Here is a 16992-nt window from a genome sequence, read left to right on the forward strand (position 1 = left end):
TGGTGTAGTGACTTGCATTTGCGAATTAATTACCGCATTTTTGACTGTTGGTGTAGTGACTTGCATTTGCGAATTAATTACCGCATTTTTGACTGTTGGTGTAGTGACTTGCATTTGCGAATTAATTACCGCATTTTTGACTGTTGGTGTAGTGACTTGCATTTGCGAATTAATTACCGCATTTTTGACTGTTGGTGTAGTGACTTGCATTTGCGAACTAATTAACGCATTTTTGGCGGCTTATTCATCATGTAATCCAGTTTTGCTTTTCCCTTTTCCATTTTTGGGGTCCATTTGAACCCTATTTGACGTACGGTGTGCAATGTCGTTTTCATCGATGGCCAAATGTGTGTTTCGGCTATTTTCTGTGTTGGCTTGCAACAATTTGAATAAAAAAAATTCACCCTCTAAATTTTTGAAGTCTCATTGTTGGCTTTTTTACAGTTTATACGTATCATGACAATACCCCGGCATGTAAGCAGCTATGGATGGTATCAGAAAGCTAAGTTGTTTTTTGTTACTTTTGGGGTGGGTCAAAAGCCTTACATTGTAAACTTTGAATTTCAGGTAGATCTGGGGCGAATTGTTCTGGCCCTGCTCCCGGAAGACGACCAACCTCAAACTCGTCCCAGGCGTAGGCATCGTAGGCATGCAAGGCCCCAGATATTTCGAACACGTGTCACCCTTTTTGGAATGCCCGATGATGAGGTTTTAAGACGCTACCGTCTACCTCCCAAAATCATCATAGACACTCTCTCATTAATAGAAAGTGATCTTGAGCGGCAAATTGACAGTCCAACAGCAATACCACCACTGACGCAATTTATGGCGGTGTTACATTTCTGTGCCTCAGGATCGTTTCAAACAACGGTGGGAATAGTGGCGGGCATCTCCCAATCCTCCTTTTCCAGGATCCTGAGGGCAGTGATGGAGGCACTTTTAAAGCACCTCCATCATTTTATTAAAATGCCTTTGGATATGGGTGCCCTTAGTGTGGCCAAGGCCAATTTTTACCAAATAGCTGGCTTCCCACACATCATAGGGGTTGTGGATGGTACTCACATACCACTTCAGCCTCCAGCACGGCTGGAGGCAATATTTAGAAACAGGAAACACTATCACTCCCTGAATGTAATGGTGGTATGTGATGCCTCCCTCCAGATCCTGTCCCTGAATGCTAAATTACCCGGAAGTGCTCATGACTCCTTCGTCATCCGGCAATCAGGGATATGGCAGAAATTAACCAACCTACAAGCTGGTGATGCGTGGCTTCTGGGTAAGTGGAGACCTTTAGTACATAACAATGTTAAGCTTGATACACAGTGTTCCTGATGTGGTCTATTTTTGTTCACAGGAGACAGTGGATACCCTTGCATGTCCTGGCTGCTCACTCCTTATTTGGCTCCCACACCAGGGCCACAAAGTGCGTATAATTCCGCACTTACAGCCACCAGGCAAGTGGTGGAGCGCTGTATCGGCCTTTTAAAAGGCCGATTCAGATGCCTCCACCGCTCTGGTGGCGAGCTCATGTATGTGCCGGATATGGTGTCGAAAATTGTGGTCCTGTGTGGGATATTTCACAACATTGCCATAAGGAGTGGTGTCCCAATGCAGCCAGAGGATGCCTTACCTGAGGATGGCCCCCCCGAGGTTGGTCGAAGGTCAGTATGTGGGGGGGCCATACGCGATGATGTGGTGGCCAGATTTTTTAGGTAAGTTTGAACAAAACTCCAGTGTTTATACCTAATGTGTTTGTGTTTTTTTGCGAACATCTAATTTATTTTTATTTTTCTCACCATCTTCTGTTTGTTCACATAATCTTTGCACTCCAACGTTCACTACTCCCTGCTACCCTTACCAAACCTGGATCTGGTCCTTTTGGGCATATATTCTGGAACCCATATCGCAACGCCATGTTTGTGGAATCATGTTGGCATGGTCCTTCGTCAACCAGTTCTTGATTTTGTGTTTTTATTTAATTATTTCTTGGTATGTGTTGTATTTGAATTTATCACTGTGTTTTTTTTTTGGGAGTGACCACTTTGTTTTCTCTGTTATGTTGTGAATAAATGTTTGAAGAGTGAAATGGTCTTCCTTTTTTGGAACGTTAACAGCAAGTGTAACCAGGTTAACACAAGTTACATTTGACTAAGGGGTAAACCAGTACTGACGCCAGTTGAGCTAAACTGAAATATGTTTTCAGCTTCCCAATCCACACCAAAAGGAAGCCTGGCCCAACCTTGGGATTTGTAAGATTGGCCTAAGCAGCTTGCGCACCAAGTAGGAACCTGGAAAATGTAGAAATATGTAATTGACACTACACCCAAAAAGGGAAATGACATTGTTACTGTTATGTGTTTCTTGTGTCTGTTTGACATACAAAGACAAAACACAATCTAACTTTAAAAAAAGGGAAATCCTTGCAGGAACAGTCTACTTATGTCAGGCTAAACTATCTTGGTTTTGGTTTTTAAAAATGAGCCACAACGTATATTTGTCTTAATAAATTTAATTGGAAAATAGAACAAAAATAAAAAAACTAATGCCGAAGGAGGCCAGACAGCCTGTCGAGGGCCACCAGAATGCCGATGACATGTTGGCGCATCTGCCCCACAACATCCGCCACCTCTTGCCGACGCCTCTGTTCCTCTGTGGGTGAGAAAAGTGTGTGGGTTAATACAACAATAGGGAATCCACATAAAAAAAACAAAACACAACCAAATCACTCCTAAACCCAAAAACAAAAAAAAAAGGGGGGGCTGGCAAAAATACAAGGCCTAGGTACAAATTCCCACAGGTATGATATGTGTATGTTTAAATCACCAGGAAGAGGTAAAGGCAAACCTTCACAATCAACAAAAGTCAAGCCACAAAAACACGAAGAAAGGCACGACACATGATTACATACAAACAGTTTGTGCTTTAAAAAAAAAAAAAAAAAACATACCGGGAGACAAAACGGGAGCTCCGGGCAAACCTCCATGATCCTCCTCGGAGGATCCGTCATTACCCAAAGAATGGGGCGGAGTTATGATGGACTCCGGGGAGGGGGTAATTGGAAGAGGGGTGGGTGGAGGAGAGGGGGAAGTGGGACGGAGGGGAAGGAGGCCCGACATTTCCGGGAGAGGGTCTGGGAAGGATGGGGAGGAGTGGGGAATAGGGGAAAGATTTGGGGTGGAGTGTTGGCTGGGGGTTGGGGATAGTGGGCGGGAACGCCGTCTGGACGGACGGTGACGGCGGAGTCTTGGCTGTCCCCCTAAAATATGTCAAAGAAATTGCGTTTAGTTTATGGACAAATCCGGGCAACCAAACTAAAAAAAAAAAAAAAAAAAAAAAAAAAAAAAAAGCCAAATAGCAGTAGAATTAATAAATCAGAAATAGAGGGGAAACATGCACACGCAGATATGAGTACAAATAATAAATAGAACAGACAGGAAAACATGCACACGCAGATATGAGTACAAATAATAAATAGAACAGACAGGAAAACATGCACACGCAGTTTGCCCCACAAACACAAACATTAAAACCACAATACATAACACTTACTTGCCAGGATCTGCATGCGAAAGCATGCCAGCAAGCGGGGCGTTCGCCGTTGCAGGTCGGACCACCTGCGCTCCAGCTGCCCGATGTTGCGGCGTGAGCCGAAGGACCGCAGGCGGGACCGTGCCTCCGCATACGCGGAGCGCTTCTGCCGGTTGGTCATGGGTTGAGGCTGGCTGGTGATCCGGCGATCCATGACCTCCGTAAGCACCAGCAGCTCGCGCCTGGTGAATGCGGAGGCTCTCATGATGGCAATGGTGTTTTTCTTAAAAATCATTTTTGATAAAGTGTGTAAAAATTTTCTGATTGGCTAATGTATTTTGGAAATTAACAGGAGCAATTTTATTGGTTAGTGTATGAGTCATGTGTTCGACAGGGCCAGAAATCTCTGGAGAGTTAGGATAGGCTTGATCCAGTGACATGCGTAAGCAAATTTAAATAAAGAAATGAACCCAGGGAAATATGCGGGGATCCACAGCAATAGTACAATTGTTTAATTGTGGTTCACATGTTTTTTGAACAATAAAAGCGAATGTTTCATCCGTACGTATTCTGCGGGTAAACACAAACACGGACAAGAGTAAAGTTTCTTGCATTGTGTTGAAAAAAAAAACAATTAAGCTAATTGATACATTGATTGGCATGATACGATTGATGGAGGTAGGCAGAATAAAGGAGCAGGTAATCGACATCTGACAAGGCCACTTCCTGTTTATACTTGTGCGTGCGTTCCTTTCAAGCCATTTCGGGGATGTACGCTCGCTATTTTGTACGCTCGTTAGTTAGAGGAGGGGTCGTCAGAGTTTTGGGAGGAATTTTAGATGCGAACGAAAATACGAGCGAGCCATTGAATTTAAATATTTTTGTACGTACGCCTAACGTACGTGCGCCCGCTTGCGAGTGGGTCTGAATGAGGGCCTATATTCCCTACCACATGCACACACACATACACACTAGGGTTCATTTTGGTGGGAGCCAGTTAACCTATAACCAGTATATTCTTGGAGTGTGGGTGGAAACAGGAGTACCCGGAGGAAACCCACGCAAGCACAGGGAGAATATACAAACTCCACACAGTTAGGGCCATAGTGGGAATTGAACCCACAACCTCAGTGCTGTTTTGCAATGAAACAAATGGTGTATGGCCAATCACCTTCTGTACCCTGGGATCTCATTTACATGATCTTGCCTTACTAAACAAAACCCACATTTTTGCATGCAGAGCATAGCTAGCCTGCAACCAGTAAGGGACACGACACACCCATCCATCGAGATGCCCAAAGCCGGCCCTTGGCATAGGCATTATAGGCAAATGTCTAGGGGCAACTGGAATTTCTAGGGGCATCCCAAGCCTAGGCCCAGCCGTAGATTTTCTTATCTTTCAGCCGGCTCTGGCGCTGATCACTATCTCAGCAATCCGAGCCAGCCAGAAGGAGATGTCAGGAGGCTGCAGCAGCAAAACACAGAACCGGTGCTGTCTCAGACAGGCAGGAAGTGTTTTTACTGTCATTTTCTGCCTGAGTTAAGCAGCTGCAGAGGAAGCCATGCAAGGCGCGCGGAGCTACAGGACCCTGCCCCAGGCACACAGGATAAAGGTAAAAGCTGGATTAGTGGGAGGTAGATAAATATGGGGAGTGGGGGCTCAGTGAGCTGATAACACTGCTATCAGAGGGGGAGACAAAGACATATGGGGAGTGGGGGCTTAGGGGGCTGATAACACTGATACATGGTGGTGTGGGAGCTCAGGACTAATGACACTGCTTTTGGGAGGGAGGGCAGGAGGCAGAGACACATGGGAAGTGGAGGCTCAGGGTGCTAATGACACTGCTGTGGAGGGGGATGTGACACTGCTATGGGGACTCCATCATCCACATTGGTAAGAAGGGACCCAGCATGTGGACTAGTGATGATGATGGTCACCAGGATGGAAGGGGGTAGATAGTAACAACAAGCAACCATTTGCTACCATTCTACTGAGATGTGCTGCAACAGCCTACATGGGTGCCCTGCAAACTTATATGTAGTGGGTGGGGTGTTAAGGGACAGCCTGTACTGTGAGTGATGGGTGAGGGGTGCTGACTGTGCTGTGATCTCTGCTGGGTGAGGGTTGCTGTGCTGGCTGAGGGGTGATGGGTGCTGTGCTGTAATCTGTGCTGTGAGGGGTGTGGTGGTGGATGAAGGGTGCTGTTTTGGGTGAAGGGTGCTTTGTTGTAATCTGTGCTGTGAGGGGTGCGGTGCTGAGAGAGGGTTGCTGGGTGAGTGGTGCTGTGCTGGGTGAAGGGTGCTGGGTGAGTGGTGCTGTGCTGTAATCTGTGCTGTGAGGGGTGCGGTGCTGGGAGAGGGTTGCTGGGTGAGTGGTGCTGTGCTGGGTGAAGGGTGCTGGGTGAGTGGTGCTGTGCTGTAATCTGTGCTGGGAGAGGGATGCTGGGTGAGTGGTGCTATGCTGGAAGAGGGGTGCTGAGTGAGTGGTGATGGGTGCTGTGCTGTAAATCTGTGCTGTGAGGGGTGCTGTTCTGGGAGAGGGGTGCAGCGCTGGGTGAGAGGTGCTGTGCTAAGCGAGGGGTGCTGTGCTGAGCGAGGGGTGCTGTACAATGAGTAGAGATGGCCATCGGTGGGGTGTCCATCGATGGTTACCATTGATGAGCCCATCAGTGATAACCATCGATGGCACACAAACCACCTAAGGTGAACCATCGATGGTTTGCACCCCCTTGATGGCCACCACTGCTGGGGGATACTGGACTGCGGGCCAATCAAAAATGGGGATTGAGCTTAGTGATCATCAGGGGTGGGGCTAAGCTCCATCCTGTAAAGAGACAATAAAAACACATTGGCTCCTAGTCATCCATCAATGGCAGAGAACCAATGGTTCTCTGTCAACGATGGCAATACTAGTTAGCATCAGCCAGCCACCATCGATGCTTTGAAAACATTGATGGCCAAGGCCCATCCCTAGCATTGAGGGGAAAGCATGGGGTGCTGTACTGTGAAGAGAGAAAGTGCCCTATAGAATGTCTTCTAAAGGTGGGGGTATAAGGACATTCCTCTGAACCTGTCCCTTTTTCCTTTAGTTACAGCAGTGTGCTGTGAGGGGTGCTTATGAGGGGAGGGGTACTGTGAGGGGAGAGCCTGGGATGTTTCTGCTGGGGGCATCAGCCAAAATCTTGCCTACGGCACCAAATTGGTTAGTGCCAGCTGCCGGAGATGCCTCAATCAAAAAATTATACATTTTGTCATCGCCATCCCCCTCCCTCCAAATCAATCCCGGAAATTTAGGGCCTGACTCTGATGTGGAGGTACTACACAGATCGGGGAAGCGGCTGTGCAATATCTTTCAACTAAGATGCAAATGCTACAGGAGGAGTCTGTAGGAAATAGATACCTCCTGCATGCATCTGCGATCCGAGTGCTGTGTCTGAAGACGCGGCATTGGATCACCATAGCGGCCGAAGCTTACTCAGACTGGCCTTTGCAACTGGTCAGTGGGGTCCAGGAAGTCTGTATCCGATGACGCAGACCCTGGGCTCGGTACAGCTACAAAACAGGGGTGTCGCGTCCCCGTTTTGTAGAACGGTCCTGGTCTCTGCCCCCATACCGCCCTCCAAACGCCGCAGCACGTCAATCATGCTGCGGCTAAGGGGGGACTGTGAGCGATCACACAGACCCATTCTGCACATGTGCAGATCCCAGAACATCGGATTTGTACGTAAACCGTCAGATTTGCGTACAGATCCGAATCAGGTCCTTAGCCCACAAATACATTTGCTTCTCCAGAAAAAGAGGGGCATCTGTTCCACAAAAGTGCACAAATGGACTTACTACTATAGGGGCAACATTCATACTTTCATAAAAGACCATTAATAAAGATACCTTACAGACATGCAAAAAAGCACTCCTGCCACGCAAGGCCCACTTTTTGACATCATTTTTATTTTTGTGCATTTGTGTGCGTGTTTATACAAGCATACATATCTGCGCATCACAGGATGAAAGTGAGCACTTTCCAATGGGAGGAGCTTGGCGGATATTAGGACATAGCCAATAAGTGCTGACTAGTCACGAGCTTTGCACTACATCTATATGGCTTCCATCAGGTAACAATGTGAAAAATTGATGGCAAAGAGTGTTTAAAACATCACTTGATGAATTAATAGATAATGAAAGAAATATAATTTGCAAGACAGAAAAAGGTGAATTATATGTCCTGCCATGAGGCAACAGCAGCACTAATACTGAAAGTGCTACAGATCTCACAGTGCTGTCTCTTATGATACCTGATAGATTAACAAAAATCTATGAGATGACTTTCAGGAAACGTTGACTATCTAATATTGTACTGTTACCCTATAGCATATTACCAGGCCAATCATAGCTACTTTGCTAGGTAATAGCTACATGATAAAGGCATTTTAATTAAATTACCAATAGAATACCTTTCTACTGATTCTTCTGATGTTTCCAAATTCAAACTGTTTCCAAACATACATCAAATCCTGGAGCATCGTCTGGGGAGACGCACTGTTGCTATTTGAACCCATATCTCAGTATGTTGATTTTTTTTCTCTGACCCTATTGTACAAAATTTAAAATAGTATTGTTGGAAATGTGTGTACAACTTGGTGGGTTAGTAGAGTTGTGTACACACCAGCAGGTATACATAGAAGAATCCAGGTGAATAGGCCAGTGGGATTTAACCAGGTTGTGTGGTTTATTGAATACAGCCATACTCACCGTTACACTGGTTCTCAGGCCATTGGTTTTGCCATCGATGGGGAGATCCAATGGTGACACAGAGTTGTTTTCTACTTGTTGCATATAGCTTAGCCCAGCCTTTCTGTTGGGCATTGCTTTAGGCCCACCCTGCTTCACTGATTGGCACACTGCTGTCACGTGTCCCCTCTGGAGATGCACATCGGTGGTTTTTAGCTATTGATGGTCATCCCTAATACACTCCTAATATGGGAGGTGCTTCAGCTGCAAGTAATGGTGCAGAGAGGTAGAACTTTACTTAGCAGAGCTCCACTGGAATTAAATTTAACACTGAACAATGTTTTTTACTTTCACTGTAAAATGTATTTTATGCAAGTCTGTGACGTCATCAGTCACAACATGTTTGCTGTGTCACACTCCCTCCTAACATGTTCAGAGGAGTGAGTATAATGTACATTTAGTTCAGTACAACCATTCTATATATTCCATGATTATGCATATTACTCAGATAACTAACAGTCCTCGACATATATTCATGTCAAACAAGTAGTTTTAATTGATCATTAACTTGGTTCTTGCAATATGTTAAGTGCAATGGGGGTACAAATTTATGTGCCCATCACTATCAAATCTTCGTGTTCTTTTGTTTTGTATTGTTTTTTTTAAACTGGTGTAACAGTGTAAGAGATTGGGGTCAGAGTGTACAGAGCACCAATGCTTCCAGCGCATCAGTCACTTTGAATGCTGTAACTGAAATATCAGTGCAGAGGAACATTCAATAGCTGCATTACAGCTAGGGATGGACATCGGACATCGATTGTTACTAACCATCAATGTTTTGTTCTGATGGTAGTGTTTTTACCATTTGATGGTGGCCTTCTGATGTTCAAATAATCATTTGATGGTGTCTTGTTTTCTTTAAATCCTAATAGCTATGCCCACCGTGGCTCCTTTCTGGCTGCTGTGTGCTATGTCTGCATCAGGGAATCTTCATTTTGGGTTCCTTGGAGGCTGTCTCTCACTGCCTCAGAGACGTGACCCTCAGTCGCTCCCTCCCTCCACTCTCTATGCCAATCAGTGTACAGGTCTTGTCCTGCAGTAGCAACAGTCACTCACACAGTGGCACAGCCACACACGTGCTGCTGCTGCATTGTCAGTGTCAGCTGTGACACAGCAGCAGCAGTGGTAGTGTCTCTCTCTCCCCCGTTCTGACTGGACTGAGGACCTGATTCAGCAAGGAGTGCACTTCTGCTTATACGCACGCAATGCGGTTGCTAATATCAGCGGTGATATGCAGATTTTGCATTCGCAATGTGATCTCAAAGTGTACACTTGGGCAACATGGCGAAACAATCGGTAACATCGGACCCATACACACAGTTAAGGCAGAAAAATATATAACAAAAAACTTGCGCTCCAAATTCACTGGTGCTACACTGACGGCGAGGATGGTCACCAACAACTTCTAAATCAGTCAAAAATACAGTACTTGCAGTCAGTTGCGCTCCTCTAGTATAGAGAGAACCGAATTCCAATGCCTTTTCGGTTTTGCTAGTAGAACCGTTATCTAAAAAATACTTCTACAGTATTTTCAATATAGTCCACCTTCTTAAAATCGAACCATTTCTTCAACAGGGTATAAACATATTCTTGTCACCTCAAAAAAAGAATATATAGGCCAAGAATAGTGAAGCACAATTTATTCAATAAAATACACTTAAAAATGAACAGTCCATCAGCAAAGCAGCAACACAGTTAAGGCAGGTCAGACCTCACTCAGAAACTGTTTACTTCAGCGCACACTATGAGGTCTCAGGCTGCGTATGGTATTGCAGTGACTAATTTATGCACGCCCCTGCAATGCCATCCCAACGCACTGGGACGGCGTTCTCATACGTTCGCCTGACCACCCCCCCATCTCCACCCACAAACGGCACTTCCTGTCAATCATTCTGCAATGAGTCTGCGTACACACTGCGCTCTCATTCCCGAACGCAGTGGCTAGGTCACGCACACACACTGCGTTGCATACACATGCGCAGATCGCAAAAATCGACCAACTGGGTGCGTCCTAGCTCTTGCGATCCTTGCAGAATCAGGCCCTGAGTCCCTGCAGCACGGCATGGCAGCAGCGCTGCTACAGAGAGAGTACAGTAACAGTATGTATGTTTGTTTGTTATTGCTCCATCTCTGACACGGGTCCCGCCCTCGATCCTGCCTCTTGCCAACCACGCTGCAGGGGTTTTTGCACATGCGCACATCACAGAAATTGTTTTTTCCATCTAATTCCTTTGATGAAATGGTAAGTTACCACCCAGCTCAGCCATCATTTGATGGTGGGCTTACATTGGAAACCGATGGATAGCAACTATCGATGTTTCCGATTCAATGGAAGTGCTTTTTCCATCGAATACCAGGAATTTGATGATTGCCAGAGATCGGATGCAGCTTTCCAATGCCTGGCTGCGGGGGTAAAGCACACACCACTGTTCTACATAACAAAGCAGCGGGTGAGTAGATAATGTGCCTATGTGCAGAGCATCTATTCAGTGCTAGGGTAGAGTGCTGGCCCTGGGCACGCCCCAAAAGTGACATCACCAGGGGTGCTGAAAGTCTCAGCAGTGAGGGTGTGCAGCTGACACTCAGAGTCGCGCTGCTAGTCTGCTACTGCCAATGCTCAGCTCCACAGGTGTGCAGGATGCATAGCTGTCAGCAACTCGCCAGGAATCACTCACTAGCTTGTTACAACTCTACAGTGAATCTACAGAATCTAAAGCACCATGCAGAAAACTGTCTCATAACAGTACATTGAATTTAGCCATGTGGCAAAATCCATAATGTTCTTTCTTTCACAGTAATAAACAACCACTCAGCATGTGTTCCTTTCCTCCAACTCTCCCAAAAGAGAGTGGAACGGTCATCAAAAGCAGATAGCAGCTGCAATGAAGCAGCACTATAAGCTCACTTCGCGCTCAGAAAGAAACACTAAAGCTCGTCATCATGGTTGGATGGTCTGGACACTTTAGAGCACATTTCCGAAATTAAAAACTACAGAAATGATCCCTGAAAGTATAGTCTTAACATACTGCTGTTTTCATTAAAGACCCGCCTATAGCAGCTCTACTTTTAAATAAGGGAGACTAATTTACAAAGTCAGTATATCATTCAAAATCAAATATTTGTATAACACAGAATAATAATAAGGCTGTAGTTCTTATTTAATACTTAAAAATCGTATAAACTGTGGAAGTTTTAACATGTTATCAGAATTTTTTTGTAATTTACATATACCACGCCCATCGACCAATCAGAAAACAGTTTTCATTTATCTATCTTGGAAGTCGTTCTTGGGTATGGTTTATACGGCGCAATGCTCATTGGCTGGAAGGATCACATAATATCTAATTGTTATGTGCTTTTATTTCTAACTTGATCTCCCGTAGTATTTTCTTGCATTGTCTATATGCATCACGCATTTGAAATTATTAGGTGAGATTTTATTCGGACTGCATAAACAACTGAGTTGCGAGTAGCATAGCCTAGAAGTTGCCACCAGGTGGCGCTCACAAAACATGCTTATGCTAGAGTTATACGGTGTACCTAGCAAAATAAGCATGTTTTGTGGCTCAAGTTCCTAATCCTAGTGTAGACAAACATATTAAATTGTGCTGTGTATTTCATTTTTATCTACATTTATTCAGCTAAAATAATATTTTTTGCACTATAATTTGCCAGGACCAGGCTTCATATGCATTCCTAAACCCAGGATATGGTACCAAATCTGCAAAGTAAAATAAGCATATGTAACATACTGTCATTGCAATAGTACTAACCCCATCGCTGCTGAGTCATTATGGGGCCCTCACCGCATACACAAAAATATATACATTTTCCGTAGGGCAGTTTTACAGCAGCGAAGGGGTTAAAGCAGTCTCAAAAGCATTTTGATGATGTAGAAATAATAGTGTTCAAATAAGTGTTATTATTATTTATATACCAATTAATGTGAGCGAGATAAAACATCCACCCGAGCATTATTTTACATCTCTAGCACAACAGTTACATTTCCACAGAGATAATTAAAAAAAAGGGTAGTACTCCCATCCCTAGTAGAGATGATGATTACTTTGATTAGTATTCTATAACTTCTTGTACTATATTGCTATATTCATATTGTATGCACATCCTATTATTGATGAACTTAGGAAAAACATCACATAGTTTTATTCTGATATTTGTCATTAACATGACTAAATATCTATGTGATATGTCATTAACTGTAGTATAACAATCACTCAGCTTGTGTTCCCTTCCTTCAACTCTCCCAAGAGAAAGTGGAACGGTCATCAAAAGCAGCACTACTATACAGCATAGGTGTGTGTGCTGTGACGGTGGCGGCTGATGTCCGTGGGGCGGGCGGCTCAGGCTGTGTTCTTTTTCTGCATACCGTCAGTGTCACAACAGTGCGCCTGCGCCAGGGCCCTAAGAACCCGGGAGGGGCGCTGCTATCGTCTGTGGGGTCGCTCTTGCCATAGAAGCTCTATGGTTTGTGTTCATGTCGCCCCGCTAATGACGTCACTCCCACACGTGTGCCCAGTACACACATGGCTGCTGCCCGTACTGCGGAGAAGTTACAATCATCAGGTATGCCGGGATGTGTAGGGCACAGTATCTGTATTCAGTGGTAACGGCATGCTGGGTATAGATGCCACCAGGTCATACATGTCACCAGGTCATACGCTTACACCGGGCTACGGTTCTGCAGTAGCACAGTGACAGCAAATGTTTCACTGGAACGCAGCAGCAGCGTAACCTTATAACGTAATGCCTGATGCCTCGCTATCCGTGTAGTAGTTATGTGTAGTAAAGAGCCACTGTGTGTATTGGATACGGGTACTGACGTTTGGAATTAAATCCAGAGTGTCAGGTCTGTGGTTCAGGCCCCCCAATCATGACCTGTAACAGTTTTACAGGTCATGATAGTTTTAAAAACTTTTTGTCAAGAGTTAAACACATGCCTGGGTCCAGGGTTGCACGGAATACAAATGAATCTTGTCTGGCCCAAAGCTGTCATAAGGCATGAATACGCAGAACAAATATGAGACCGTGGCTGCTATTTTCAAAGATATATATGAATGGACCACTGACTTCTCAGAACATTTCACACTGTTTCGATTGCCTGGCATAGATACTGCTAAAGCCAGACTGGCCTAGACACTAAACTGGTTCCAATGGCCCGTCTGCTGAATTTGATGCATTTTGTACTGATAAAACCACTTTGTACCAAACTGCATTGAATGGTACTCTTTGTAGGATAATACTGTATGTGTATCTACATTGTGACTTCAGCTATCCTGTGATATAACTCTTAAACATCCAACTATTTAAATGGGTAATATTTGCCTTGGTGCAAGTTATGTTGACTGTCATCATTACTAGAACCACTTTGTGTAAGGCTGGATTCAACTACATTGTATGCAAGTCAATGCTATCTTTTTATACACATTAAATTAGTGGAAAGGTCATTTAACCCTTGGTAAACATCAGTTACATATTTATGAATAAGAAACTGAGTGAAATATGAAGCCTTCTGCATAGTACCAGCCTATTACACTGTACTCAGACATAGGGCCTGATTCACTACAGATCGCTATTGCAATTGCAGCTGCGATTACACACGCAGGTCTGCTGCGAAAATATGCTAATGTCTGCAATTGCCAAAGCCAGTTCAGAGACGCCCGCTACCGCTTTCTCACATCCGTAATACCTCGCAGTCCTGCGTATACATTGGGAACATCGAGTAACATCAGCGCATCACGCACAATTACAACAGGTCTGACCTTACTCAGAAATTGCTAATCCTGTTACACGCAGTGAGTACACAAGCTGCATATGCCGTCACAGTGGCTAATTCATGCACACCCATGTAACAGCGTTCAAACGGACAGGCACGTCTGCATTTCTCCTACCACTCCCCCGCCACCACCCCCAAACGCTCTCGAGCTGTCACTCACTCTGCGATGGTTTTGTATCTGCGTGAGTGATCGCAATGCTAACGCACGGACGCTACTGTGCATACGCATTCGCAGTACGCACCATCAACCGATCTGTGTACGCTGTTGCAGTTGCGATCCATGATGAATCAGGCCCTTAGACCAACACCATGACAATATTATTATATATTTGTCATTTTAGATTTACAGTCTTTAACATATAAAAACAAAGAACTGAAAGCTCCATCCAGCAACTGAAACAACAATATTTTTATTATATTAATAGACCTGTTCCTGGAAACCACAGACATTTGTCAGGTAGATAGACTGTTAATTAAATACAGGTTCTTCCATTTAAAAAAAAAAAAAAAAGGCACGTAAGTTCAGTTACCCATAAATCTGCGACGGATCGTCGCGTTCTAGCGATGCGATCGGAAATGCTGATCCGCCGGTCGGAAATGCCGACCGGCCACCATCGATGTTCAGCGATCCTTCGCAGGACCGCTGAACTTTTACATGTTAAATGTCCCCAATTTGACGATCACGATAATTTTTTGATCGCGATCGTCATATCGGGAAAATCCAACATGTTGGATTTCTGCAATGCCGGGTTGCAGAATCGCGGCAATCCGCCGCTGATGTATGGGGCCCTTTACTGGTGCTGGTTATTAGTGATAATAGGATGTACAGGAATGTGGGGAGACTTGCTTTAGAAGGAACAGTGACATTTAGGGGCTTATGTAATAAGTTGCGAGCTGCAGCTGCTGCGGAAACTCCTGTAACTCTTCCAGTATTTTTAAAGCTTGGTTTTGCTTTTAAAATGATTGCTGCTTTAAATATACAGGAATCCTCATAGGAGTTCCCACAGCAGCCGCAGTTCGCAACCTATTCCATCAGCCCCTTAGTATCTAGTATATTGGCTATAATTCAATAAGTGGTGTGTTAATTATATTTAAAAATGTGTACTTTTACTATAAGTATAATGTTCCTTCAATAGTAATAGACTGTGGGTTTATTTACAGAAATGAAGGAGGACGTTGGTCGAATTTTAATTCAATTTAAAAATGAAAATGGCGAGGTGCTGGGATCCTCCTTTGATGTGCCACTGGATATTACCCCCGATAAACTGCAGCTAGTCTGCAATGCTCTTATACAGGAGGTATTGGCAACCACCTGTGCATGACAAATATTAATGCATATTCAGCTGGTTATCTCATAATTGCTGTCTCTTGTGACAAATACACCCCAAGGTGCAATATAAAAGCTATCTATGCACAAAATATGTATAATAAACTATGCAATGTTGGTATAGAATATATTATATGAAAATAAAGTAATGTTCTCAGTACTGTATGTGTGAATATCTACCTTCCACACCAAAGTGACTCAGTTCTTGAACCAGGACACATTGTAACTCTTAGTTCTATTTATTACAGACTACAAATAATCTTGGTAAGTTCCTGGCTATGTACAATAAATAGAATCAAATGTATTCAGTGCCATAATGAAAGCAATCACAATCTTCAGAGCATTGCACAAAAACAGACATTTGATCCACATTAGCTATTGATTAGCTTCCTCCTAATTCTACACGGGTTCTGGACTATAGATGGACAGTAATTAGATAGACAATGTCTAGAGAGTGATAAGAACTAAATGAATAGCTTTATGACCAGACGCTCTTTATTTAAAAAACACATGCAAAGTCAAGCCTTCTTATGTACATATGTAAAATGCTGCTCCCCAGTAAGAAACTCTGAATATTTTTCTTAAAGATTAGCAATAAATAAATATCTGATGGATATTTTCCAACCTAAGGGGTGCGCATAGAAATACTTATGGGCACAAATATAAGTGAACAAGGATTTATATAAACTATATGAATTTTTAGTAATATAGCCAAGCTGGCTCTAAAACATTTCACATTGAGATATATAAATATAAACAACAACCCACATAAGCTGTTATTACGTATTGTAGCATAAATACTGACAGACTTAATTGAGTCCCTGATCTCCAATATAACGCAGACTCCTCAGATGATTTATAATTAATGAGTTGCTTAATAAGATATACCAAATGGACAGAATGTTCATTCCCATTGATGGAGGGAGAAATTGAAGCGTTTGTCACAATAGAACTATCCAGCTCTTTTAAAAAAAAAAAAAAAAAAGAGGATAAATGTCTAGAGAGACACCAGATGTTAGACAGGGACAAAAGTCAGATACACTAAAATTCAACATGTAAGAAGGTCGACAAGGTCAAAAGTTCAACATGAAAATGGTCGACACATTGTTTTTTTTTATTTTTGCTAGGGTTAGGCACTTACTGGAGGGTTAGGTACTTAACCAGATGGTTAGGCACCGAGGGGAAGGTTAGGGTGAAGATTAGGGCTAAAAAAAAAAAATTAATTAGCGACCATTTTCATGTCGAACTTTTGTACCTGACGACCTTATTACATGTCGAACTTTAGTGTGTCTGACTTTTGTCCCTGTCGACCTTTTGGCCCTGTCTAACTATTGACTGTTTAACATCTGGTATCTATTTAGACATTGGAGGAGATGTATGATCCGCCGAAGCAGCATCGGGGGAAGTTATGTGTGCTGATACGGCTTCTCCAATATGTATGATTGACCGTTCCGTCCGCTGCAGCTGTCGCTATCGACAGCTAAGGCCTGGCAATGCCCTATCCCCACAGCAGGGACAGTGCTGTGCCTGCTGCGGTGGCTGAAGGCTCCAGGGC

General features: G+C 43.9%; 1 protein-coding gene and 1 non-coding gene across 2 annotated transcripts in view; one reads left to right on the forward strand and one right to left on the reverse strand.

The window, feature by feature from the left end:
• Nucleotides 1-11120: 11120 nt before the first annotated feature.
• LOC148506728 (small nucleolar RNA U3) lies at nt 11121-11335 on the reverse strand. The gene has a single exon (XR_015869753.1). It is a non-coding gene; the product is annotated as a small nucleolar RNA U3 (small nucleolar RNA).
• Nucleotides 11336-12725: 1390 nt separating this feature from the next.
• The window catches only part of NLE1 (notchless homolog 1), a 28305-nt gene continuing 24038 nt past the window's right edge, over nt 12726-16992 (forward strand). The window contains exons 1-2 of the mRNA XM_088446321.1: nt 12726-12900; nt 15272-15408. Coding sequence (XP_088302447.1) covers nt 12861-12900; nt 15272-15408 — 177 coding nt within the window. The 5' untranslated portion in view covers nt 12726-12860. The remainder of the gene's footprint in view (nt 12901-15271; nt 15409-16992) is intronic.

The sequence above is a fragment of the Taudactylus pleione genome, unplaced genomic scaffold (genome assembly GCF_031769625.1).
Source record: "Taudactylus pleione unplaced genomic scaffold, aTauple2 ptg000397bl, whole genome shotgun sequence".
NCBI classification, from domain to species: Eukaryota; Metazoa; Chordata; class Amphibia; order Anura; family Myobatrachidae; genus Taudactylus; species Taudactylus pleione.